This window comes from Corvus moneduloides, chromosome 6 (genome assembly GCF_009650955.1).
Source record: "Corvus moneduloides isolate bCorMon1 chromosome 6, bCorMon1.pri, whole genome shotgun sequence".
In the NCBI taxonomy this organism is placed as follows: Eukaryota; Metazoa; Chordata; class Aves; order Passeriformes; family Corvidae; genus Corvus; species Corvus moneduloides.
The window spans coordinates 9,754,133-9,782,036 of NC_045481.1; the positions used below are offsets into that span (position 1 = coordinate 9,754,133).

Consider the following 27,904-nt stretch of genomic DNA (forward strand, 5'->3'; position numbering starts at 1 on the left):
CCCCTTGTCTAAAATATAGAGCCCTTACAGAAAGCATGGTGGCTCTATTAGGCAGCTTGAAGCCTTGGCCCAGAAAGTTCTTTGGGAATGTTTTTAATACCTGGTACAAGATAAGAACACAGGTGTGTGTGAGTTTAAAACAGGAAAGAGCCTTGAACATGACAACTGTGGCACATCATTTATGCTGCTCTGACAGATGAACACTGTTGTCAGGAGAGGCCAGAGATGTAAGATGACTAAGTAGAGCTACTGAGGACAAAATGCGTAAGAGAACCTTGCAGAGCAGGAAAGAAGCGCTCTTGAGTACTCAACAGGGAATTTTTGTACTTATGTAAAAGCATCCTTTGTCTGTTCTGGATCTTGAGCTAAAAGCACCATGTCATTTTCTGAGCAGCCATGTTGCTGCTATTGGCAGGAGTAAATCAGCCCTCTTCCTCCTGCTCTTGTGTTGTTCAGAAGTTGCCTAAGAACATGCTGTGGCTTAAAAAAACCTCTCCCCCCAAAACACTTCATCACCCAGTTCTGCCTAATAAGTATCCCTTAGTTATAAATTATTTAAGTTGGTATTAACCATGCAAAACCTAATACTGTTATTCTGTTTTTTTAGTTATATCCACGAATAAAACCTCGACAGCGAACCCTCGCTTGAATTCAGTTGAACAACAGTGCAGTACCATGCTGGTAACTGGAAACTTAGAACATCCACTGGAGCCATCATTTTTCATCATTTCACACAGAGAAATAAAACTATGATATTTAGTTTTAATGGTGCTTTCTCTTGTTAAATGGACAGCATCCACGAGTCCCAAGATTTGCAGTTTGTAAATGAGGATCGTTTGTGTGTGACCCAGCACTGATGAGGAGAGCGATACCTCCAGTACCGACAGTGTTGCGCCAACTCTCGTCTAACGCAATGTTTTGAGTCAAAGTTCCATGGTAGGAGCTTCCTTGTGTTCCATGTTCAGAGGTGTCATTTGCAGATTGCAGATGCGCTGTCCAGTTTGCTCCAGCCCCCCACAGCAACTGTCCCATGTCGGGATTTTGGGTATTTTTGTTTGATACCAGTGAATGTTGAGTTCTCATTACCGATCAACATCAACTCTTTGGGTTCTAGGACAGGAGATCTTCACCTGTTACATGCGTAATTAAGTAGTTACCAAAGCTTGGTGAAGGCTAGGATTTTAGGTGACCACATGCTAAACACTTAAATCCTAGTCTGGACAACCCCAACAAAAGCTTTACCTAGTCTAGCATCTTGCATTATTTGCATTTAGAATCAAGCTAGAGAACTAACAAAACCAACAGTATTTGTACACTTCTCAAAGTCCCTACACAGTATTTCACTTGGTGTTTTATTTTCTTATTATTCAGCCTACAGCACTGGTGTTACCTCTACGAATGTAAAGGTTCCCCTACTAACCCCCTGAGCTCGTCCAGCCTGGACACAACAGTTAGTACTGAAGTTGCAGCAGCCTAAGGGATTTGTATGTCTGCAGGGATGAAAGTGCAATAGTTGAAAAGGGTAAGAGTCTGGTAAAGGTTATACTGTGTCACCTGAAGTCTGCCTGAGTCAGTCTAGAAGAAAAGATGAAGGACTGGATAGAAGTAGAAAGAGGGTCGTGTAGATGCCAAGTCGAGGAGAAGAAAGAAACAAGGTTTAGAGAAGGATTTAAGAAAGGCAATAGCTTATTTGAGGACAGTTTCTGTGGTTCTTGGCAGCCTATACCTGCTGCCAAGGCAAGTTATGCAATAACCTGTTCCACTACGTTGTAGTTTCAAGCAAAAAAAAAAAAACCCCACAACCAGGCACTTCACTGGAATTTTAATTGTACATGATTTTATATACCAAAAGTATATTTTGAATTTCCCATTATAAGTTTTAGCCATATTTCTTGTAATTTTCTCCCATTTAACAGTATGCAATTTGATTAACTCTTCATGTACAAGTTCTGTGTATAATTTATATATCCATTTCTGCAGTGCTGTAACTTGCTTTTACCACAGGTCAGCATTAACTGTATATATTGTGGTGAAAAGTGAAAGGGTATTATTGTTGAAGAATTTGCTACATGAATGTGATGATTTCAAGAGCCTATGATACACAAATTCAGAGAACATGTAAATGTGCACAATAAAGTACTGCTAAGGCATGGCTGCATTTTCCACTCTCTTTATAGAGGTCTCAATAGCAGATGTGGCTTTGGTCAGTCTGCAGGAAAACACTAATTGTAGCTTGCCGAAGTTCCAGCTGTCAACCCACCTTTCTTCCTTATCAGCTTCACTGAAAATGTGCTGCTTTTGGAACCTCCTTACACTAGTATCCGAGTATTCCAACTGGGATATGTAACTTAGAACTAAAATTCAGGTGCTCTTTAGAAAAAACTAAAATTTTCAGAGTTCAGAGACCATGGTGTCCATCACTTAAGAAGTTGTGTATTAAAAAATTAAACAGCACCTAATTTTTTTAAATAAGTGAATTAATTTATTTGTATTTGTACATTAAATTGTATACAATTTCAGATAGCATTACAGTTAAGAGTAACAAAAGCTAGTTACCAAAAAAGAAAATACAAAACTAAAAATTATTCTGGAAGCTTATTACAGAAGTGAAGTTTCAAGGTCAAGTTCATGTAAGTCAAATTTGGTGGTATTTGGTGAAATATTTAGATGTTTAAAATGAAATGTTTAAAAAACCCCACATGATTTCTATAAAATCATATCTAAGGCAGATTTTTTTTTTTGTACATTGATTTTAAACATTTGGATAGAGGGAAAAACCTGAGATCTATACCCAAAAGCTATTCTCTGCAGAAGAGACATACACCTTTGTTTGCTTCCTGTAGCAAACTATATATATATATAATGGTTACTATAAAAGTTGTGCTGTACATTAGCTGTAGTGCAGGTCACTTTCATATTAAGTGCCAATAAAGGCTTAACAAAATATACAAAGTCTTAAAAGGTGAGGCTGTTTAAAGCATTAACTGTATACATATTGCACACTACTGTGAATACTCATGGTTCAAAGAAATACTCACATTGCATTTGCCAGTTCTTACATAATGAACCACACTGGAATGGGAGAGTCAAGAACAGCAAATATTTCCAGGTGTCAAATCAGCACAAAGTGAGAGGCAGGTCTGTGGAGGCTGGTGTCCTGTGTGTGCCCTCAGGAGGCCACATCTGCAGTTCTCACTGGTCCCGAGACTCATAGAGAAGTTTTGTTGCCTAACAGAAAGGCAAAAGGGCAGTATTAACTGAATTTTCACTTGCAGCCACCTTATCTGCTTCCTACCCCTCCAAAAACCTCCTTTAAAGCCAGGGCTTTAAATTCTTCCTCTATTTTCCTCCATCTGAGGCAGGTACTAGCATTCAGGAAGTGCTGAATGCACTTGCATGGTGATAGAAACTTTGAGCACACTGTGCTGAACAGAGTTAAAAGCTGGGGTAGGGGCCCCTGGGGAGCTCCAGAATGGCAATAAAACAGCAAAGAGCCACAAACCTGCCCATGCAGGCACATTATAAATTACAGTTCTGATCAGCAGTTGATCAGGTGAATGATTTGAGTGTGGCTTTTGGCTTTTTCCACCTTAACTTTGACTTGGGAAATACGAACCTTCAGTTTCATTACCCATACAGGGCCTAGCACCAAAAGATTAAAGTCTTTCTGTTCCCAAAACTCAACAACTTTGAACCTTTGTGAAGTAGTAAAAGCAACTAGCTGAATTTAGGTTCAAAAGCATATTTCATAATGCACATTTTTTCAGTCAGTAACAAAAACCCAAGGAACGTTAAAGTCATCTACTACCATAGGTAAGATCTTGGGACACCCTTCAGAGTGCATAAATTCTTCAGCTCTCTGAGCATAAAGCTAAAGTCATGTTCACTACAGCCAGGCACAGCTTCTGTTTTCTAAGCAACAAGGCCCTAAAGACCTTAATAAAAAAATAATATAAATACTAAGGCTGAATGCTCTCTTTGGTGCTACTAAACACGCCATGTAAAGATTTTCTTCAGCCTTGTCTAAGTTTTGGCTGCTTTGCTTACCTTATGCATAGCTGCCAGCCAGCTTGCTGACAGCTTCTTGTTACAACTGAAGTCTTCACCAGCAGTAAACTTCATCTGCATCACCTCCTCCGACCCTGGTACCTTGTACTGCAGGATCATACCTATGGCACGAGTGTTGCCTCCTGAAAAGAGAAATAACATGTGGACCAGCAGCAGGTTTTACCAACCTTTTCCAGCTCATGAGCATGTTTGAAGAAGTGTGCTCATTGCCCAGTGCAGAGCACGAGCAGCTGCTGGATCCAATGAGCTCATGACCATGGCTCATAGTGCCAGGGCAGTGGAACCTGCAGCCTCAGTATTGTTTCATCCTCTCTGCCAAGCACCAAGGCAGAACCTGCATCAGCCCTCAGGTAAAGCCACACGCATCTAGAACACCCTCGTTATTTACTATCACCATGTTAAGACATTGATACCACACTTTCATACTGTAGCCTCGGTCTGTAGGCTTAGTGTCCAATTAGACTGATGGCAAAGCAAGATCCTGCTGGATACGGAGTCTGGCACAGCAGGCAGCAGTCCCTCCAAACCTGGCAAAGGTTGGGAATGATGCTTAAGTAAGACTAGAGAACAGCTGACAACATCATTTACTTACTGAAGGAAATTGCTACAAAAGATGCTGCTCTGACAGTGCAATAGCAAGGTGTTTGTATGTCTCTTACTGAGGCTGCAGACAAAGATAAACCAAAGCAAAAATACAGACCTTAAATAAGAACTTGTAGAATGACACGTTATTGTCATTACTTCCTGCAGCAGTGGAGCATGAACTAAGGAACAGCACTAGCCCTAGGAACAGCACAAGCATACACAGGACACTTTTTGCAAAGCTCTTTTTAAAAAGTGTCTGCATGAGAGGGCTCCTGGAGGCTGTTACTGCAATATCTGAGGAGCCAAAACAAACCACAATCTAAGCCAAACTCAATCTAGTTAGTGCTGGTAGTGCACCTAACCCGGTCAGAAGCCCACAGTAGGGTTTATAAAAGAGCTATTTTCTACTCTCCTAGGATAAATGGAAATTCATCAATTGCTTCCCTGCACCTACTGGTCAGAGTAATGGATTAAGAGTCTACTGAAAGATAAACCAGTGGAAATCAAACACCTACAGCCTTGACCAAACGTTGCCCATGTCTGGCATTACTAAGGCAGAACACACCTTGCATAACAAAGAGGCCTTTCATTTAAAGTTGTATAAAAGCAAGCCATTAATTAACAGTTTCAGTGCAAAGCCTTTCCACACAGCACACAGGGAGTATATTCATTTCTAGTATGCCCAATTCAGCAACCTGCTGAAGCAGGTGATCTGTAACCCTGTGTAGCACTGCAGATACCATTTCTCATCTCCCCTTCTCCCAGCATGGACGACAGCACATTGGTCTAAAAAAGGCCTTGAGTGTCTCAATTCTCCTCCAGAGTGTTATAAAACATTCACTCTTGGTTTATTAAACAGACATATGGGAAGGAACAGATACATGTCAGACTTGAACATAACTCAGGTTGAGCAGCAATTATGGATCAAGCAAATAATCAACACTGCAGAGAAGAAAGATGTGAGGGGGTCATGACATGCTTGGGTGAGTCATGCTGAAAGGCATTGGTGATACCTTCAGTAACAGGCTGGCTCTCCAGAAGGCTGGTGTAAGTGTGAATATCTTTTCCTACCATCAAGAAGGAAGGCAGGCAGAAAAGAGATAAAGCAGTCAGAAGAGTGGTGAACAAGAAATTACAGGAGCATTAAGTGACCCAGCAATACACCTGGTTGATTTGAATACCAAGGTAAGTTTATTCAAGTTAACATGCTATACTGACTGAATATTGCACAGATAGGCTGTACAATTAGAAAAACCCAGCAGTGACAGAAGTGTTGATAAAGAACAATTATTGAAATTCCTGACCTTGTTTGTTCTCATTTCAGTCAAATCATATTCAGGTTCATCCTGAAATACTCTAAAATCTGGTAAGAGATGGGGCAGTAAGTAGCTGCACGCCAGTTTAGGTGTTACCAGTTTCATTTGGCCACCCCTTAAATCTTGAATGAAATTAAGAAAGCACAGTTTAATTATTTATTTCCCCCTCCCCCATTTCATTCTGTTAATGTTTGCACCACTGATGGCAAAATCCCAGCTGGATTCTGGAATGGAAGCTACCAAAGACTAACAGTTCCCTCCTATAAGCTCTTAAATCAGTAAACATCTTGTGTTTACCCAAGAGAACAGATGACAACCACCCATACTCAGGTTTATCTAGAGGCTCTCCAACATTAAGGCTGTAGGGGAACTTCTCAATCTTCAGGTGTTTCCCCAAATCCCAGTAGCCACATGGACAGGGTATCACAGACTGTGCTCTATTCTGAGAGCAGTTGTAACTAGCACAGTTACACTGAATGCACTGTCTACCTCAGTAACTGCAGCTTCACATTTTTTTTCTTAATACTTCATTTATAGTAAAAGAAAAATTTACCTCCAGGAGTAAATCCCTCTGTAAGTATCTGAACAGTTGAAATCTGTGTAATTTCAATTTCATAATGGCTGTCTCCATCCAAAACCAGGTATCTACATAATAGAAGGAAAACTTTTTTTCAGTTTTTTAATCTAAATATCAAGTCCAAATCAAAGGAAAAAAAATAAAACAATCTCTCAGTGACACTGTTTATGTGTTCTTTGGGGTGAGGAGGGATAGAAATCAATCAGAAAATACTACTTTTCATTGAAATTTCACCCTTCCAAGACATTCTGATCCACATTGCTAGTAAATTCAAACATTCCAGTATTGTTGGATCTATCAGTCTGATTACTCTCTCCAGTATCCTTAGGGCATGTTCGTCACATTTTTTTAGGTTATTATGTAATAATAGAGCTGTAAGGGCAACAATTCTATAGTTTACAAGTGCAATTTCTATCAATCTTTCTCACCTCTGGTTGGTGGAAAGTCGACAGACCATGAGCTCAGATTTATCAGATGTTCCCAGAGTTACAAAGAATGCAGCACCTGGAAAGAAATGTTTTAGCATACTAATACAGAATTCAGTAAGCAATTTTCAAGTATCAGGAAGCATAACTAACCTTTACTTACTAATACTATTACTGAATTGAGTGCAGTAAGAGAATAACTGAAATGCTAAACTGATTAACATCAGCAAAACACTCAAGTATAAAATGCTGATCTTTAATTATCATGTTCTGAATCACAGGACCTTATCACATGTGCTATGTGATTTCTCCCACATGTAAAAATGCAGATGATATCCAAGAGGAATCTTACAAAAATGAGAAGAGATTTGGAGGTGGCAAAGACAGGCAATTAAAGACCTCTGCGGTCACTGTAACACAAACAACTGTTTCAGCATTAAAAAAAGAGAACAATTTTAATAGCAGGACGTGACCTTCAGTTCTATGCTTAATAAACAGTAAAGACATCTCTTTTTCATTACTGAAGACTGGCTCAGTCTTATTGTGAGGCCAATGAACTTCAGCCTTCATGTTATATTTCTTCCTCCTCAAAACTGCTTTGGCATGGGGAAAGTCACTATTGCTACATTAGACAAGTGACTCAGAACTCCAAGCAGCCCTACACACCCTACCCCTTTACTTCCTCCATGCCTCATGCTCCCTGTATTACCTAATCCCAATACTGCTGGCCTGGGAAAGGAAGAAAGTAACATCCAGCCCTGCCAAACAGTCTGCAATCCATCTCCATGAGCTCAACCTCACAGCAGCCCCAGAATTTCACCTCGTTACTTCCCAGTTTAGCCGGGTGCACTGACCCCCAGCACAGACCCTGTGCTGCTGCTGAACTGAGACGCAGACAGAGACAGCAGCACCAAGGCTGGACAAGGACATCACAGCCACCATCCCGTCTCTCTGGCCACAGTCTGTGGCTCTACAGAGCAAGTCAGGAACAACTTCAGAACATGAATGCAAACAGGACAAGCTTTAAAAAAAGTCTTCAGTTTAGAAGATGCGATTTAAAAACTCCTCTACACCCTCACGGCAAAGCAGAGTGATGAATGATTTATATGCTCCAGGAATTAACACACTCCCTTCTGAACCCAGGATCTCCCCAGGAACATCCATGCCCATGACATGTGGGGCTTAGCGGACCCATATGCACACCAGCATCATGCTGAGAGACCATCAAAAGGCACTGAAGGATCACAGAATATTTTAAAAACTGAAGTTTCAGCTTTCTTAACGTAATTGGAACATGAATTACTGTATTGCATGTAGGTTTAATCCTATGGAAAATTGAGTACTCATGATGATCTACCATAAACCACAGCTGTAGGCCACAGACAAGATCAAAGCTCTCAGATGAAGCTTGAAACAAGCACTGTATCTTGTATGAAAATACTAAAATAGTCTCTATTTTTCATCTTTATTTAATGTAACAGGAATATGGCTAAAAGATGCATTATTTCAAGGAAAATGCCAACTGCATGCACATCTGTTCTCACAGGCATTAAAAATTTGTCTTTAATTAAATCACTCTTTGTAAAGACCAAGGAATACAAACTGAGAGGTGTAAACATTAACTAAGAAGGGTGAACCTCTCTAAATAAACCAGTAACACAGAATTATTAACTGAAAAACAAGAGGCATGACAAAGAGGAGACAACTGCAGCTTGTTGGACACGAGGCATCACTCTTGCTGTTCTTCAGAATTTGAATAAATACAAATGAGAGAGAAACAGCCCATCTGTGCATTCAGTGCTTACCATTCATGAGCACTTTGAGCTGTTTGTCGTAGAACTCTGTCTCTTTCTGTGAGACCAGGGCACACTCCGCACACTGGCGCACAGGGTCCACGAAGCACATGCGAGGCAGAGGCACTTTTTTACTGCAGCACTTGTCACAGAAACACTTCCCACACCTTCGGCAGTGATGCTAAGCACAAGAGAACATTTCCTTTATTTATTTACAAAGGAAACTGGTAGAGAATGATTTGATAAGGTTGCTACAACAGTTTCTCAGGTGTGAAATGTGCAAGTTGAGGGACAGGTAAAGGAAATTAACTGCTACAGCGGCAGACAGGAATCTCTGAAGGTTGGATACAAAGGACTGAGTACAGTATGAACAGCAGCAATCTAAGCCTTTGCTGGCACTCTGTAAAGATGCTTCTGAAGCAGAAGAGACAGGAAAGGCCTTATCTGGTGTCCAGTAAATCCTTCACCTCATTGTCAATAAAAACGCAAGAGAAGAGTGGTTTCCAGGTCCCTTCCCATTTCTGAAAAAAGATCTTGGGGAACTTCAACTGAAGTTTCTAATTGTCAGCTGAAAATACTTCTCTTTGAAAACATATTCTCAAGTTTCTCCCAAGGAAAAAATATAAAAATTTTCATCCTTATAACAGAGATATCGCTCTTATCAGAAATATCAGGCAGCGCAGCACAAATCCAGTGAAGTTGCGAAACCAGAACAAGTATTGCAGTGTGTTTCACAGCCCCTAAATCTGCAACCAGTGGCCTGTGCTCCAGATCACTGCTGGGGCGTGACAGTGCCAGATCTTCCTGATGCAAGTTCTCATGACAGAACAAGTACTCACAAGCAAGCAGGAACTAATTTGTGGCTCAAAGCAAGCCTGCAAATTTGATACAAGTAACTGACAACACTGCAGCTTTGGTCAGTGTTCCGCTTTCCTCCCAAATGTTCTGCAAAATTCTCTGGAGTACCTATTTCCCAGGGCTACCTCCAATTGCTTTCCAAAGCTAACACAAGGGAAACAAAGAAACCTCTTTTCTGGTATAAGACATGAGTGTGTCTGGTTTAAATTTCTCCTTCCTTCTCCCTCCAAACAGTTAAATTAAAAAACATGAACTATGTCACTGCACTACAAGACACACTTCCACATCTTTCTTCACTTTCACAAGCCTGTGCTAACAAATCGTCAGTGGAATTATATGAAGTAATGATATTCCCTCCTAAAAATCATTGTTGGCCTTCTTTGGGAGGGTGCTTTGCAGAATTCTCCATGTCATATTCTGCACACCACCATGCATTCCACAGTGACCTCTTACCATTAATAAACATAATTTAGTGTTTTCTCTTCATCCAGTGAGCCTAATTATGTAGTTGTACACTTTCTACTTCAAACCAGAATTTCTCTCTTCCAAACTCAAGACAAATCCTTATTTACTTTTCAAAAGATGTCCATTTTAGTATTTTGCGACAGTTACTAGTTTATATCTCATTGATTTCTCTTACCTTTCTAGTTATGAAGTCAAATTTTGTATCACACTGCATACATCTTGGGCACTAGAAAACAGCAGAAATTAAGATTAGTCTATGAATTTTTTACACCTTTAATTCTACCACCATATACAAAGAACAAGCTTTATATTACGCCGTATAAAGTAACACCTCCAACAAATTTCCATCCATTATCTTTTCACCTGGATGGCTTTCATTTAATACTGATGTAGCAAAATAATGTCAACTCCATTTGCAAGGCAAAAAAAAGCTGAAAAAAGCTGCCAAACTTCCCCCTAATGAATAATGCATCTTGCCAGCAGGCAAAACTACATCTCGGAAGTATCCACCGTTCTTGATAATGTTTGGCTATGCAGACAGTCCTATATGCCAGTCAACTGTTTTTCTGTAAGTTGTCCTCGCTGTATTCTGCCACGATGCTCTGCTGACTGTCTAAAACATTGTTTACACAATTTAATGCTCTCAATACTCACACATTTTTGAAACATGCTATGAAATACTTGGTTTTCTTCCAAGGCACCAAGACCTAATGTTTATTCCAGCTACAAAAAGTCACTTCCTGAAATATCTCTTTCCTAAAACAAACTTGCACCCACACTCCTTTCAAAAAATGCCAGAAAAAAATTGAAGGAGTTTCTCCCTTGCAACTAAGTAGAGTTTAAGGGGTGACAGTTTGGATTGTGTTAACAACCAGAAGTGGTGTTGGACAACGAAAATGTTCTGTATAAAAAGTCACCTACCAAAGGGCTGATACTTAGCACTTAGATCACTGGGTTTTCAACAAAGCTTTACCTATCTTTATCCACCATATCAAACCCCAGTGTCTGAGGCTTATAATGCAATTTTTTCTATATTTACTTGCAAATATTAATGCAAAATTATGCCTGACATCTTACTCAGGAGAACATGGTCAGATCCTGTAGTAAGCTTTGTAACTCTAGAAACCGAAACTCCTCAAACCAGACTAACTCAGACTACAGCAGAATGTCCTCTTGAACACATACCCTAAGATGAGCAGGTGTTATTTGCTAAGCACACAGTAATCATCCTTTGCCTTTAATTAACATAGTTCAATACTTAACCCTTTTTCTTCTATAAATCTCCTCAGGTTACAACAGCTTCTGTTCAGGGACTTTTGCTCCAGCAGATACTCAATCACTGTCACAAGTTCAACAACTGCAGCCAAGAAAATATTACAGCACCTAAATGAAAAATTCCCCAGAAACTTTTCATGTCCTTTTGAAGTGTAAGCTTGTTAATAACTGGCAATAGTTTATATGAAAGGTTCTGCTGTCTAAACAGACGTTTAACACATTAGAGGGCAATGGCAGTCATTGTAGTGAAACGTAAACACCTACTTGCAGAATTTGTTACAACAAACTGTTTCTAAATCCCACACAAAAGAGCACTAGAAGTGCTCCTGAATTGTTTTAAATAACACTGAACTAAGGTATCCAAACACATCTTTTCACAATGGCTGCAGAAAAGCTTATTTCAACGCTCACTGACAAATAACCTTCAGCATGAAGCAATTTCAGCATTCACCAGGTTTCACCTCTGTAACAAGTAGTACTCTACAGCTAATATCATGCCCTACTCTAATGTTTTATTTTTTGGACATGTAGTTAAATAGCTTGCCTGAGAGCTGCACCTGGCAGTAATTTTGGTATGCCCAGGATTTACTTGGGTTCTAATTCATTTTCTTAATGAAAACACATGGGAATTTTTTTGTTGAGTTCTGGTGGTGGGGTTTTATTTTAGCTGGCCTGGGCTGGGTTTTTAGGAAGACTGGGGTTTGGGTTTTTTTGTTTATTTGGTTTTTGCCAAAAAGCAGAAAGCATAAGTCACAAGCTAGAGGGAAAAAACAAATCAAACCCCAAACTCTTCTAAATACCCTCCTACATAGACTTCATACAGAATGCTATGCTAAACATAAAAGTGGTTTTTAGGAAGGAACAAAATTATCCATCCTCTTATTTAACACAAACTATAGAAAAATATTTCTGAATTCCAGACCCGAGATGATAGCCCTGCCTGATAAAAAGAGCAGTCCTAAATAAATCACAAGTCAAGCTGCACATGGTAGCTGGCACTGCAAGATGGGATTTTTCTTCATCTAGCAAGAGGAAAATGGAAAAACATCCATCAGCTGATGGATCTTGCATTAATTTTAAAATACCAACAGCTGGCTCATTGCAAACTTCTCATGGATTTGCTCAAGTATGATAATTTATTCCCATAATCCCATGGATCCAGCCAGAGGTGAGAACTCCATTGATGGACAGGAATCTATAGTTACACTCCACATGCTTTATTTGCATAAATAATAACAGAGTGATTCAAGAAGTGATGAATGGGAACACCTGGCTAAGCTCCTTAACACAGTGAACCTTTGCTAACCAGAAAGTTCAGGAAATCCCACCCTGGAACACACCTGGCCAAAGCAGCTGAGGCCAGAGGGGGAAAGGGCAGGATGCAAAAGGGCAGACACAGCTCACGGTGCTGACACTGCAGCTGCCCAGGCCAGTTCACTGCCTGAGCCTGGATTTTGCCAGGAGTCCAAGGGCAGCGCTGCCACACAATCAATGCCCCTCCAAGAGCCTGAGCCAGAAGAGGAGCCAGCTAAGGAAAGCTCAGTTCCCTCCTGCAGCCACGGAAGAGCCCCAGGGAACCCCTTCCACCACATCTGTCAGCTCCTCTGCAGCACACAGTGTTCCTCAGCCACGGAAACATCTGGTACACAGCTGGGTATCACGAGGTTTGGCCACCTCTGCAGGAAAACTGACACATTTTACTCAATTTCTACTCCAATATTTCCTTAACAGAAATCTCATCAATTAAGCTCTGCTGGTGATTAACAAAGAAATTCTGAGTCAGACAAGGCACATGCAGAGACCAACATTTTAAGGTCTGTCTTGAGTTTAATGATGCTCAGCACAGACTTTCACAAATACACCTCAACTCATTATCTGTATTACAAATAAGACTACCAAAAGTAAAGTTTTCAGTAGTCCTGCTTCAGCCTTGCACTTCAAATTCCTCATAGTAACTGATATTTTAAGACTGTATAATCCTGTGAACTAAAAATTAAAAACCGAATTATATATCAATGCTGCATAAGCATCACAAAACTACTAACTGCTGTAATTCTTAGGTGGCCTTAATTTTAAAAAATAAGCCAGTAGACTCTTCTTGCATAAGAAAAATAAAGCCATTGGATTTGTGAGTGTTTCTGGCTGCACAGCAAAAGCCAATGGAATTGAAAAGCCAGATCAGCATTTGCTAATACCATTCAAGGTCTCGTCTTGGACACAGACACTTCATTTTTAATTATGTCTGACATGGTAACAAGAGCACACATTCTCAACTAATTCACTGTCAGGTAACACCGTCTCTTTAAATTTAATTTCTTAACAAAACATGGAGTTTATAAGCTTCCCTGTGTATCACATGCCTGCTTTATTTAAGGAAAAAGTTTGTAACATATTTGGCAGTTGTTAACCAAAGAGATGGCAGAACTCTAAAATACTTCCAGAAATTTAGTAAAATAACTAGCCACAAAATAAGAATTCATATTCTTAATTTTGCATTAACAAATGCATTCAAAATATTTGCCTCTATCACACTTTCTCTCAACAGCAAATGTCACTGAGCACATGCAGTCACAACTCAACACCCTCAGCCTACTGACCAGAAGACTACAGGTGAAAAGTTGAACTTTAAGAAGAATAAATACCTGCAATACAACTGTAATATAAAATTCAAACTAACAACACACATCAGCCCGATGTATCTAAAATATACAGACATAATTATCTAAATATATCTAACTAGTTTAAATAAATCCTACCACAACCCCCAAACAATCTTTAGTTGAATTAAGATGGTTGTATATATTAGAACTGAGTTAAAGGTACTTTGTTTTCCTTAATGAAACCAGTCTTCTATAATCAAGGACTACTGACACGCTAAACTGCACTTCAGAAGGTCAGGGAGAAAACGAATTTCAATTGAACTGTTACACAAACAATATCCCCCGATGAGATGATGTCAGGAATCAGGTTTCCAGGTGAGTGCACGGGATGCTGCAACTCCGCCGGGCAGCAGAAGCAGCACAAAGGGAAACCACTTGCAAAAGAACTGCTCAGACTTGGCTCACAGATAAACACACACCCCACAAGCGCCACACCCAGACGGCAGAGCACACGCGGTGCCAGCTGGGGGGGACAGGGGCTCAGTCCTTCAAAGGACACTCCACCGAAAATTTACCTTACCCACACTTCACGTAAGACATGCAAGAAACAGCTGCTGATGATGGCTGGGAGGTTTTTCTGTGTACGGAAAAGAACAACTTGAGAAAACTCTCACAAGATACAGCAGCAGACGGCTTGTTCAGAATGAGTTAAAAACTCACTTTCCAAAAAAGAATTGTTCTGAACAAAGCCAGCAAGTGACTTACGACTCCCACCCTTTATAGCAGGACAGGCTGGCCGGAGCTGCAGGAGCTGTGCTGGCAGAGCGAGCCTCCAGAATTATTATTACTTTTACACAGAACTTTCAGCATCAAGAGATACCAGGTAGAGGAAAAAATTTTCTTCCTCCTTCCTAACCAAGGGAGGACTCAGTGTTCCCACACAAACAAGCAACCACGTCCGTATCTGCCAAAGAACGGCTTTGTTGGATGAGTCCCGGCTTAAATTCACATTGGCTCATCTAAAAGAAATCCTCATTCCGGTCACATTTAAATGCACTGGCGTGTGTCCACACCACAGAACGCTGGCAATAAATAAATAAACAATGGATTCTATGTTGTATGAGCATCTGGCTGCAGGGACTGGCAACAAATAGCTCTCATTACATGAAATTAAAAATATCACCATTACGTTGTTTACTTGATAAGTACTGAAAGCAAAGTTGACTGAAATAGACGGAGTTGTTCAATGATTGTTAAACACTACGAACACTCACACCAGGAGCCAGGAGGGCTGCTCTAACTCAGCCTTATTGCCTCAATAATGTGTGCAATTAGTTTTAAACTTGCACGGCTTTCAGAACCACCTTAATAAGCACTTAAAGCAACGCTGCACAGCTCGCTACACTTCTAAATCAGCAAATCGCTCCCCAACTTTCGCGACGGGGTCGTACACCCGTAAAAAACGAGTGACAGACCTATCCTTGCGCCCTTTAATCCATTAAGGTATGGGAAATAAAAAAGCGAAGGGAAAGGGAAGAGAGAAAGGGAAGGGGGAAAGGGAAGGGGGAAAGGGAAGGGGGGAAAGGGAAGGGGGAAAGGGAAGGGGGAAAGGGAAGGGGGAAAGGGAAGGGGGAAAGGGAAGGGGGAAAGGGAAGGGGGAAAGGGAAGGGGGAAAGGGAAGGGGGAAAGGGAAGGGGGAAAGGGAAGGGGGAAAGGGAAGGGGGAAAGGGAAGGGGGAAAGGGAAGGGGGAAAGGGAAGGGGGAAAGGGAAGGGGGAAAGGGAAGGGGGAAAGGGAAGGGGGAAAGGGAAGGGGGAAAGGGAAGGGGGAAAGGGAAGGGGGAAAGGGAAGGGGGAAAGGGAAGGGGGAAAGGGAAGGGGGAAAGGGAAGGGGGAAAGGGAAGGGGGAAAGGGAAGGGGGAAAGGGAAGGGGGAAAGGGAAGGGGGAAAGGGAAGGGGGAAAGGGAAGGGGGAAAGGGAAGGGGGAAAGGGAAGTGCGGCGCCCCTGCCCTCGGCGGTACCTCCTTGTCGGGCACCCAGGGCGGCTCGTCGAGGCCGAAAGGGCTGCGAGCGCCGCGGTGTTCGGGCACCATGCGCAGCCCGCTGGGGGAGCGCACCAGCTTCTTCGCGTCGCCGCCCGACATCTTCCCCCGCGCGCCGCCGCCGCCGCGGGATGAGCGCCGCCGCCGCCCAATGGCCGCGCGGCCCTGCGGGACGGACACGGCACGCAACCAATGGGAAGCAGCAACTCGCCAGCCCCGCCCACCCGCTCGGGGCGTTTCAGCCAATCCCGTGCCCCTTGGCGTGTTATTCCCGCCCTCCTTCGTGCCCCGCAACCCGGAAACGAAGGGCGCAGGCGCCACAGCCGCGTCCCCGAGCTCCGGGAAGCGCCACAACCGAGCCGCGGGCGGGCTCAGCCCCCGCTGCCCCGAGGGGCGGCTCCGCAGAGGGCCCACGGCGGCTGCCGCGGCGCCCATCCGGCACTCGAACCCAACTCGGCCCCGCCGCCCGCGGGCAGCCCCCGGGAGGGGAGTGAGCGGCGCCCCGCCCGCGCGGCGAACGCCGCCCTGCCATTGGCTGTACCGCCGGGGTAGTCGCTCAGGGGAGTTTTGATTGGCTTGCGGCGGGCTAGCTGCCCGCTGATTGGCTGCGGTGGCGGCGGGGGATTCGTGACGGTGTGAGGGCACTGTGGCGGCCCTGCGCTCTGCCCGTCCGTGTGTCCGTCCGCGCCTCGCTCCCCCCGGCCGGTGCCGAGTCCGTGGGACACCCCTGGCTGCCCCGTGACCCTCTCCCGGTGTTTCGCTCTCCCCTGTGCCTCATCAGTGGAGCGGCTTCCTGTGAGCGGAGGGTGCGCAATGGTTTGGAGCCCTTCAGTCAAGGGTCGTCGTAATCATGATTGATTTCAGTAAGTTTCGGCTTCTAAACTTTTTCAGAATGTTGCTTTAAGTGGGTGTTGCTCAAAAGTAACTGTTGCCTCTCTTAGATGTACCCTTTCTTTAGCACCCATGACAAGCTCTCGTCCCCATGTTGGAAAAAGGATTGTTCCTAAAGTCATGTAATCTCGTGTAACTCCTGGGTCTCTGCAGCAATCCTTCATGAAGTTTGTCAGACTAATGCTAAGAACCTCACAATACTCTTCTAGGCAGCCATAGTACTGAACTATTGTGTTTTGGACCAAAGCGTTAAAAGAGCTGTTTAATGTTGCTACAATAATCAAACAGATCGTAACGATTTAATACTAAATTTGCTTTTAGCTAGTAATTGTATATTTGACTGTCCAATGCGTGAGTAATTCTGGGTCATCCCAAATTGCTCGTATGTGAGATTTTTTTCTGTTTGAAAATGAAAGCCTCGTGTGAAGACTGACAGGTTAGAAATGACTGTCCAGCTTGTGAGCTGCAGTCCAGAGCAAAAGCACTATGCAGAGTTACAGCCCATTAAAATTACCTGTAGTTCTTCCCTACTAGAGGGGGAGGGTCCCCTCCCTCATCCTGCTGGCCACACTCTTCCCATAATAAAATAATATCAATATATAAAATATTACTACTAGTAGTGAAAACAACAACAACGATAATAGTAATAATAATATAATCCCAGAATAATTATTACTTCTCTAAGATAACTGATAAATATATTGTTAAAAATAGAAAAAAAAAAAGTCCTGGAAACTTTTGACACTGATTTATGCCTATTTTCTTCTTGCCTGTGTCTGTCATAAAAGCCACTTTAATCACAGATAATTACAGGATGTGCTGCTTGTTGCTGTGCTGTGTTAGGAGATGGATTGGGACCAGTTTGATTTGAACCCTAAAACAATTGCTGCCCTGAAAAAAGGTAACTTAATTTGCCAGTGTCTCACTAACAGATCTGTCACCACAGTGAAATTATGTGTTTGTGGGTATAAGCATGCAGATGGACACTAACATTTTAGAACTGCAATTAAATATTTCATAAAGAAGATTTTTGAGTAATTAGAAGTGTTGGGTTTTGCCCATGCTTCAATAACCATTTTCCAATTTTATAGCTTGTGTTGGTACATTCAAGGTGAATGTTGCCTTCCCACCTTACAAGAATGCAGCATAGATAAACCTCAAGTAAATGAGAGTTAGAAATTGGGAAAACTTTTCTGTGTAAGACTGTAATCCAGCTAAAAGTATTTTTAAAAATTCTTCTTATTCCAGCTGATATAAAATCAGTAAAAGAGATTTTAAACCTCTCTGGAGCAGACTTGCAGAGACTGATGAAGCTCTCCAGTGCAGACATCCAGTGCCTGCTGAAAACAGTCTCTCGCACGCTGAGGGAGAACAGCATGCTCACAGGTAATGCAGTGAGGGCATAAAAAGTCTTCTATCTAAAACTCAAAATTACTGTCACTGGGAGAAAATACAGTTCTGGCTCCTCAATGACACGGTAACATGGGTTTAAAATGAAAATGCAAGTGTTTTTATTACACTGCAGTGTATTATTTAACTATACTGAGGACAGCTTCCCTGACACCTGGGGGTAAACGGAAGGGGATGGGTGTCATTTTTCAGGATCAAGCCTACTTGAAACGGGACAAAATGATTCTCCAGTCTGAAGAACTTAATTTCAGGAACAAAATATTTCCTTTTTCTTTCACGCTTTCTTCCTCTCTCTCTATTTTCCTTTTGTACTAAGACTAGTTGAAAATTTTGTGTCATATATTAAAAGCCTTATAAATGGATTTGTCATAAACGCCTCATTCCAAACCAAGCAGCACCTAACAGCTCCTCCTGTACAAATTCTTAATGACAACTCTGTACTTAAAATCTATTTTCTTGTGATTGCGTGTGTCTTCAGGCTTTGACCAGATGCCTGCTATGCTGTTTTATACTCAGCTATAGCTTTCCATTTCCATAATTGCTGTGCTTGAACCTTGCTGTCAAAGTTTTCTCAGAGTTAACTTTCCACAGGGACACCTTAGAGGCAGAGAAACGAAAAAAGTTTGAGAGGAGGAAAGAAATCAGTGTAAATTGTCAATCTTTGAACAGACATTCAGCAGTAGGTCTTGTGGGGAGAGGGAGGTGGGGAAGATCAGGCTGAATCAGGGAATTTTTCCATCAACAAAGCAAGCATCCTTGTATAAACCTTGTATACAGCATCTATTTTGTATCATTGTGTGTTAGAAAAATAATAAATGAAACTATTTTTTTCTTTTTTCTTTTTTCTTTTCCTTTTTAATCATTAAAAAACACTCCCAAACCCTGCAGCACTTCAGCTCTACCAAGATAAAGATCATCTCACCTCCCAACACCAGAAGCTGAGCCTGGGATGTTCAGTGCTAGACAACTTATTAAGAGGTGGCATTCCTTTGGTGGGAATCACAGAGCTTTCTGGGGAAAGTTCTGCTGGGAAGACTCAGATCAGTTTACAGCTGTGCCTGTGTGTGCAGTATCCTTACAAGTACGGTGGATTAGAGTCCGGTAAGTGCTGAACTGTAACTGTGGATTCATTTCCCATTTGGGGGAGTGTACTGTCTTTAGGAACATCCTTAAAGCAGGTGCACATGTTCAGTGCCTGTCTAACTTCAGTTGGAAGCCAGTTACTGAGAAATGTGTCTTTACAGAGACAAAAGCTTGCTGTGCACGTCCTGCAGCACAGCATAACTTAATTCAGAATTCCTGTTGGCTGTTGTTTGTCTGCTTGCCACTCTGGGTTAAGCACACTCAAACAATGTAAGAAAAGTGTTGCTGTCATAAGAGCTCATTGACTCCTCAGGTAACCACCTCAGCAAAACAGCTCCCCAGATAACTTTCCACGAACATCTTGGGTATATGGTATATATTCCCTACCTGGGGATTTCAAATTTCAAAGATTATTTGTTTTGATAACAATAATTGTATTGATTTACAGAGTAAAATTGATGGAAATGTAATTGAAGAAAGGTGACATTGGGTTTTTTTTATCCTGTGATTTTCCAGGGTTTGCCAAAGTATACAGGTTTATTCTTTGCTTGGAGTATTCTTTTTTTACCCTTCTATCACATTAATCTAACTCCTAATATTTTTTTTTTTTTTTGACTATTCTATGCTGCTGTAGAAAGGGAGGAAACCTGTGTCACTTCTGAATTCTGGAAGTCTGCCTTAGGTGTGTTTTGCCTGTGAGCTTGCTGTTCCTTCCACACAGCACTGACTTTATCTGGAAGCTCAGTGGTTCGTTGTGGGGAAATGTACTAATTTCTTGACCTATATCCACCCATGTGGAAAAATCGTGGACTGCACAAATTAAGATCTTGCTTAAAGGGCTGTGTGAGTAGCCTGTGGCTTACATTATGTCATTAATCAGAGCAGAAGCAATTACATTATTTTCTATTCTATTGTGTGTTGCTGCTAACTGCTGCACGTAGTTTGAATGCAAATACATTTTTATCCATCCTCCAGCACTTCTCCCTGTTTATGTTGAAATCAAGGAACAAACCAGAACAAGGTACAGAAGAAGGTGCCCAGCACCCTAATGGCACTCTCATGTTGAGCCTCTGATAAGAAATACAGCAATTAAAGCTTAGGTTAACTGTGAGGAGTTTTATCCTTTAGGAAACTTGAGGAGAACAGCAATGCTCAGAAACTCTCACAGAACTCTGGGACTACCAGTGGAAGATTAATCTCACTGCTAAGACTTTGCTACTGATATAAAATTATGGTGCATTGTATTTTTTTACTGCTTAGAAACTTCCCTTCTCATAAGTGGTGATGTTGAAATACATTTCTTTAAACATTTACTTCATTAAATTTAGTGCTAGTCTTGTTTGTAACTGTCAGTGCAAGGAGGTTGGCAGCAAAGCAATCCTGAAATTAATCAAAGACCTCCTTTGCCTCCAGGATATCTTTCTGCTGTTCTAGGGATGTCAGTTGTGTTCAGTTGTGTGTTGGCTGAATTTATTTTATATGCCCATATTCATAAGCAATACATGAATATAATGTGACAAATTAATATCCATATTAGAATTCTAAGTTAGGAAACAATGTTTGCTACTGATTCTTGGTAACAAACTGGTTTGGTGCATGACAGATTATGATCATAGGAATCAAAATTTGTCCTTTTTGAGGTTGAGGGGTTTTAGTGGGTTTTATTCTTGTTTGGTTGATTTTTTGGTGGTATTTTTTTGTCAACAACCAGCATAACACATTTATTGGCCTGAAAGACAGATTTGAGGAAATGCTGATTTTTTTTTTTTTTTTTTGGACCTGTGACTGTTTTCAGCATCTTGAATGTTGCAATAACTCTGGATCAAAATACAATTATTTAATCCATGGAGCATTGATCTATCTAGAAATGCAAATCTGCTTCTGAAAGAACCCCAGTGACTATGAAATATGAAGTAGCAGACATTCCATCCTTTTTAAGTAAGCCAAGGAGAAGACAAGGGATGTCCTGCTTAAGGCAGGTCTGGTTTTTAGAAAGCAGATGATTTCTCTGGGAGCCCAAAATTCATGGTCAAGAAATCCCTCGCTATTAGCATTAAAGCAACATGTGCAAAAGGCAGTCAGCTTGAATAAGAATGGTAGCTGAGAAGGCCAGAGTGTTTTACTTTAGGAACTGTTGTCTCAACACAAGTTAGCACAGCTTTTTTTAGCAGGAAATTCAGAAACCATGTGGGCTTAAGGGAGCAGCGTATCTTAGTGGGTTGACTTTATTTTCTGTTTGTTTACTTGGGTTTGAATTTGCACCATTATGATTTTCGGTTTTGTGGTGTAACTGTTGTACTGTGTGACTGCCTTGTTTCAGTGAGTGTTTGTGCTGGGTATACCTCATGTCAAATTTGTGCTTAGAAGTTTTTCTTGACTTACTGGCATTTGAGAAATCATGAAACTGAATGTTTGATAGGACTGCCCTTAGTAAAGATGCTCACCTGCCTGTCTGATACTCAGCTGTCACTGTTGAGTTGGAAAGTGATATGAAAATTAGTCCAATTAGGAGAAATGAACCTAGGGAAATAGTCAAGAAAATTAAGGTTCACCTAATTACCTGTTTGGTAATTAGCTATTTTTAAAACCTTAAACAATTAAGCAATTTAATTAATAGTTTACTGTGTTTTCCTTGCCTGAGCTTCATACAGGTTCAGATAGTATTCCACAAGTTGCTGATGTCATTGTAAACTTAATGGATTTGGAAACCTGTGGAGTCATTTTCTCTTTTCTTTTTTTTTTTTTTTTATTTTCTTCCTTTGCTGATGGAAATTTCTTTATGTGCTCATTTATGTCTACAAGTATTGTGTATGACTTAAGTAATTGCAATTACCAGAGACAGCATTTATGCCCATAGTTTAAAATTCACAATTCTATCCACTCATTCTAGGAAGAATGTGGGATAAGAATAGAAAACATCTGTGGTTCAAATTTGTGGTTTCTTGTATGTTGTAGTTCAGTATTCATGGTCAGATCATGACTGCTCTGATCACTAGCGCTTTATTGTAGTCCTTTTTCTGTGTCAAATGAAAACTGCAAACAGCCCTCACTCAGATCCCTCTTACAGCAGTATATACATAATGCAGTTGGGGAATTAAGAATGGACACCAAATTCTAGTGTTAAATGCTATTGGCTGCCAAGGCCAAGGAAAGTGAAAAGGAGCCAGAGTATAATTTGTACCTGTTATTAGGGTACAATGGAAATAGAAATTCTAGAAACATTTCAGTACCTCCTATGAATGATGATGTATTTTTCCAATCTGTTAATAATTGGGGAAAGTCTTTAATTTTCACCTGTCAAAGACCATTGTTTTAATTAGTGGGCACAGGTACGGTTTTTTGCATTACCTGATAGGTATGAAGGGTGTTCACAGGTGAATTTACAGTGTGTTGGGGAGAGCTAAAATGAAGATGCAATTTCAGTCCTAAAATACATTGGGCTTAGACCCCTCTTTGTCTCATATGGAAGATTTTCAGGATTCAATACCCTGTCTTATACAGGTGTCCATCAAGCAAAATATTTTTATTAATATAATAACCATTAATTTTTACTTGATCTAGTTCTGCGATATTTCCATTTCCACTTGGATATAGTTTCATATTTTTTTCAGTGGAGTGTGTAGAGGATTTGGAAGTTGTAGCTAGAAATGGGATTCCCTGGAGAGCTAATTCTGGGATGGATCAATGGGGTGGAAATGTTCAGGGAGTCTCGTATTGCCAAACACAACATCTGCCAAGCTGTGTTAGCAGCCTCAGCCACTTTGTGAGTGGGCTCAATCCTTAGATGCAGCCCTGTATGTCTTAGCTGTTAATTCTGGTCAGTTGTGCAATAACAGTAACACTTTTTTAATAAAGAAAATATTGCTTGTATTTGTGCTTTTTTTTCCCAACATCTTTGATGCTTATGGGTAATTTTCTCTGTAGGAACTTGTTAACCAGGAACCACAGTGAAAATCTACAGACATCACTCACAGTAATATGATTGAAATATAATGTTTTTTATCTAATTACCATTTTCAGGAAGAGTTAGTTGGAATGAGGTTGGATGAGTGATCCTCTTAAAACTGGTGTAGAAATTGTGGTGATCAGTATCCTTCCATATGTAAATTTAAAACCAAGAAGCTTGAAAACACTGAGTGACATGAATCAAATACTAGCACTGGTTTTGGCTGGCATAGCTAATATATTTCATTGTGCTGTGTTTTGGATTTCAGTGCAGGGTCACTGTATTTGTGGGTTGGATAAACTGGGATACTTCTGATCCCCAAGGGCAGGTTGTTGGGTGTTCCACAGCTGTGCACAGTGAGTGTCACCCAGTGGAGAGTACAAAATCCAGTTTTCCCAGCTGGTGCTGAAAAAGGGACCAGGCAACTGCAGGAAAGTCACAGGAGTGGAGTTTTTGTTCATCATTGATTCAATGTGGTTGCAAAAAAAAAAAAACCAAACCAACATCAATTTCCAGGCCCATATGTGTAGCTTTTGATGCAGTTTGTGTGCTGTTAAGAAAACTGTGTGTGTAAGAACCCTGTTGTAACCACAGTGGTTTCCTTGGCTGCAGGAGCTGTCTACATTTGTACAGAAGATGTGTTCCCAAGCAAACGCTTGCAGCAGCTCATAGATCAACAGCATAAGTTGCGTGCAGATGTTCCAGCTGAAGTCATACAGAAGATCAGATTTGGAAACAGTATTTTTGTTGAGCGGGCAGCAGACCTGGTAAGTAGCAGCACAAAGTAAGAATGTTTCTAAGACTCTTGATCAATATGGATTTGAGGCAGTATTTTACTGTTAAGGGGTCATTAGTGGAAGAGCAACACAGCAACACAGCAAACAGCAACACTTGTTTGGAATACTTAATGATAGTCTTGTGTCCTGAGCATTTCAGTGAGAACCACTCCTTCCCCAGGCAGGCTGAGAAAGTTGGGGCTGCTCAGCCTGGAGAAGAAAAGGTTGTGTGGGGACCTCATAGGAGCCTTCCAGTGTCTGAAGAGGCTACAGGGAAGCTGGAAAGGGACTCTCTGTCCGGAACTGTAGACAGGGCAAGGGTACAAACTGAAAGAGGGAAATTTAGATTAGATATTAGAAATTCTTTACTGGGACTGTGCTGAGATACTGGAACAGGTTGCTCAGAGAAGCTGTGGCTGCCCCATCCCTGGCGTTGTTCAAGGCCAGGCTGGATGTGGCTCTGAGCCACGTGGTCTGGTGGGAGGTGTCCCTGCCCATGGCAGGGGGGTTGGGACTGGATGATTTTTGAGGTCCATTCCAACCCCTTAACATTCTATCACTCTACAAAAACAGGAACAGTTTAGAAGTACTACACCCTTGAGATTTTGAAGTATCAGTAAGGTCAGAGCTGCAGGTAAATGCAGGTTGCAGTTTGGTCTCTTCAGTTTTCTCCACAATAAAACCACCAGACGTGGTTACTGGCGAGACTTAGAGATCCACGAGCTGCCTTCACGACTGGAAACTCCTTGAGCTCGTGTTGCAGTGGTGATTGCTGTAGTTCGCTCTGCTGATGTCCCAGCAGGGCTCTTTGCCCTGTGTCACTGTGTGTGTGTGTGGCAGGACACCTTCCAGCAGTGCATCACGAGGAAGCTGTCCCTGCTGCTGGCTCGGGGCATGGTGCGGCTCGTGGTCATCGACTCCCTGGCCGCCCTGTTCCGCTGCGAGTTCGGCCCTTCCGAGTCTGCACTGAAGGCTCGGTATTTGCAGACCTTTGGGGCACAGCTTCACAGCTTGAGCACTAGGTTCAGGACTCCCATCATGTGCATTAATCAGGTATGATATCAAATTGCTCCTTATTCTCTAGGGACTGTTTAATGAATGGCTGGAGGGTGATGGTGCAATCTGTGTAAATGCAGATTTCATGGTGGTCTGTTTACCACTGTCAGCTGACTATTAATGACTGATGGAAATTGAAGCTTCCTTAAACTGATGTACTTTAGTAAATGTTAACTACTCAAAATTTATTATTTAAAATTTTATAGTTTGTTAATGTTCTCAAAATTGTCCACTAAAGCTAACAAAAATAGGTATGTATAGCAACTGCCCAAAGCATCAAACCAAAATAAGAGTTCTTTCTTATCACTGGCTTCAAATGCCATTGCCAGCAGGAATGCTCTGGGAACTCTGCAGGCACAGTTCCAGGAGACCGTGAAGCACCAGGGACTTTGCTGCATTTCTGTGGAGCTCAGCATTTTTGTGTAACTGCTGAGATTGCTGAGGCACTAAAGCACATGTACTGACTTGAGCTGGACCAAAACAGAGCCAGTGATACTGGTCAAAAAGAGTGTTCTTTTGAGGAAACAAGGCAAGACACTGCTCTTAGTCCACTCACAAATTGAAGGAGCATATAAGTGCCAGAGTTGAGGCATTCACACTCCCAAATGTGGCCTTGGGAAGGGCTAAGTCAATGTGCAGGCAGGCCACTGGGAAACTTCAAAGGTAATGAAGTCGTTGAGAACAGGGCACCTTTGGGAGATCTGGGCTTTTGTACTTTTTATCTCCAGATACAGCACTGAAACAGTTTTGTGGTTGTGGGGGTTTTATTTGTTTTCTTTTTTTTCTTAACAAATTAAGCATCTAGAAGTAGTTTAATTAATGTAAGCTGTAGCTTGCTGAATAGTTCTAACACTGTAAACATCAGCTTGTAATTCGCAACTCCATTTTAGTTTGCCTTGAAAGAATAAGTGTTTTCTAACTTGGCTTAATATATGATCTGATAACTTGGATTTTCTTGCCTTGGTTGCTTTCCCTGCCCCCCCTGTTTGCTAAATACAAACACAGAACCCCAGGTCAGCTGCAAACCTTGTTTTTGTGCTTCAGGTGACGGATGCAGTGAGTGAGTTGGAAGCTGCTCAGTGCAGTTGCAGGTGAGTCATCCACACACAGTGTGACAGTGTCAAACACAGCAGCACTGAACCACTCTGTCCTTTCTCACTCCAGTGTAAGCTACGAGATCATGTGAGAAGCAGTGGGGCATTTACCCAGCAGTGCTGGATTTGCTGGAGATCAGCACTAACTCGTGCTGTGAAGGGGAAGAAACTGTCATATACACTTACATCGTAATTCCTAATCACAAATTAGCAGGGAAATTTCCCTGGAGTTAATGGCTTGAGTACCTGCTTACACAAGAGTATTTTTCCATCTAATCTTTTCTCTGATATAACTGAGTGCACCTTCTGTCTGCTTAAAAAATACAGCAACCAAACCTTAGCAGGTGGCTTTGTTAATGAGCTAAGAAAAAACCCAAAAAAGTATGTTTTGACACCAATATATTAACAGGATTCAAATATATGTATTTGTTGTTTGAATCCTAACTATAACCTTGATTTACTACATAAGCTGGGTGCTACGTAAATGGGAGTTTGTGAGAAGTTCACTGCGTCCTTCAGATTCTGAAACTGACACAGAACAAGGATAAGGTTCAATTATTATTTTTTGCCTGGTTATCTTGTAGTTCTTTTACTGGAGAAATTGCACTTTTTCCAGGAAAAAAAAATTGTTTAAACATTGGGTTGAAAGTCACACATACAGTGTTCTTTTTACCCAACACTTCTAAATATACCTGCAAATGGAATCCAAGGCCAGCAGTTACACACTTCAAATATTAAAAGTTCAACCATTTTTCTCTTGTGGTTTTCCTGTTGCAAGAGGGGCCTGTCCAGATGGAAGTAGGTATTCCCCATGGCTGTAGTTGAAAGAATGACACTTACTCTGTATAGAAGCACTTCTCCTCCAGCTGTTTCCTCGCCACAGGGAGAACCCAAGTTTTGTGAGTAAATCCTGTCACCTCTGTCTTCAAAGACCTGTAGTTTTCAATACATGTTAGAGAAATGGTAAATTATGTCTTCTAGTGCCATTTTGTTACAACAGAAGGTATTTCATATGAAATCCAGGCATGCAGAAATGCGTAATACTTTCTTTATAGGGCAGTGGGTAACAGAGTCACTCCAGCACTTGGAATAACCTGGTCCAATCAGCTGCTGATGAGACTGATGGTCAGCCGGGTCTCCCTGCCTGGACACTCATCTGGAGTAGCATCACACTGCACTGGAAGCATGAGGACTTTAAGTGTAGTTTTTGCTCCTCATCTCCCTCCATCCTTTTGCTACTATACAGTACAGCTGGAAGGTGTAAAAGGAATAAATAACTCTCTTGCATTAATAAAGCATCTTGCTCCACAATTGTATCAGAACTTGGCAGAAGATTTCTCAAGGGACAACAGAGTATGACTCAAGGAAAAGAGACCCTGTGTGACTGCCTTGGGAGGTTCCAGAGGAGAAGAGGCACAGCTTGAAGCTGAAGGAAGGAGACTAAACAAGCAGAAAGGATGAGTTGCTCTCCATGCCTTCTGCAACCCCTTCAGATGTCGTAAGGGACCTTGTGCAAATAGCACAAGTTGTGTTTAAACAAAAATAAATTTCCCTAAAATGTCTTAATTCCCTGTATTTGGAAATGACTGCACAGTGTTTTTTAATTAAATCCAAACAAGAAGCTTAGAAGCCTTTGTGTACTCTAA

General features: G+C 41.5%; 3 protein-coding genes across 16 annotated transcripts in view; 2 read left to right on the forward strand and 1 right to left on the reverse strand.

Annotated features, from left to right (window-relative positions):
- The window catches only part of PPP1R13B (protein phosphatase 1 regulatory subunit 13B), a 68,930-nt gene extending 66,780 nt beyond the window's left edge, over positions 1–2,150 (forward strand). For all 10 annotated transcript variants that reach the window (XM_032113224.1, XM_032113225.1, XM_032113222.1 and 7 more), the window contains one exon: positions 608–2,150. In XM_032113224.1, coding sequence (XP_031969115.1) covers positions 608–649 — 42 coding nt within the window. In that variant the 3' untranslated portion in view covers positions 650–2,150. The remainder of the gene's footprint in view (positions 1–607) is intronic.
- On the reverse strand, positions 1,808–16,163 carry ZFYVE21 (zinc finger FYVE-type containing 21). Of its 2 annotated transcripts, XM_032113248.1 has the most exons (8): positions 15,982–16,163; positions 10,263–10,313; positions 8,777–8,945; positions 6,975–7,050; positions 6,523–6,614; positions 5,667–5,720; positions 4,048–4,190; positions 1,808–3,228 (listed from the first exon to the last, which is right to left on the reverse strand). In XM_032113248.1, the coding sequence occupies exons 1-8, from the start codon at positions 16,102–16,104 to the stop codon at positions 3,193–3,195; spliced, it is 744 nt and encodes a 247-aa protein (XP_031969139.1). In that variant the 5' UTR covers positions 16,105–16,163; the 3' UTR covers positions 1,808–3,192. The 2 variants fall into 2 exon arrangements, with proteins under 2 accessions (XP_031969139.1, XP_031969140.1); XM_032113249.1 differs by lacking the exon at positions 5,667–5,720 and having other exon boundaries at positions 15,982–16,150.
- A 194-nt stretch (positions 16,164–16,357) lies between these two features.
- XRCC3 (X-ray repair cross complementing 3) lies at positions 16,358–27,884 on the forward strand. Of its 4 annotated transcripts, none has more exons than XM_032113244.1 (8): positions 16,358–16,865; positions 17,697–17,794; positions 18,142–18,279; positions 19,192–19,404; positions 23,945–24,099; positions 24,949–25,161; positions 26,170–26,255; positions 27,314–27,884. In XM_032113244.1, exons 2-8 carry the CDS (start codon positions 17,740–17,742, stop codon positions 27,615–27,617), a joined length of 1,164 nt encoding a protein of 387 aa, XP_031969135.1. In that variant the 5' UTR covers positions 16,358–16,865; positions 17,697–17,739; the 3' UTR covers positions 27,618–27,884. The 4 variants fall into 4 exon arrangements, with proteins under 4 accessions (XP_031969135.1, XP_031969136.1, XP_031969134.1 ...); XM_032113245.1 differs by having other exon boundaries at positions 17,707–17,794; XM_032113243.1 differs by having other exon boundaries at positions 16,359–16,865; positions 17,682–17,794.
- Positions 27,885–27,904: the final 20 nt, after the last annotated feature.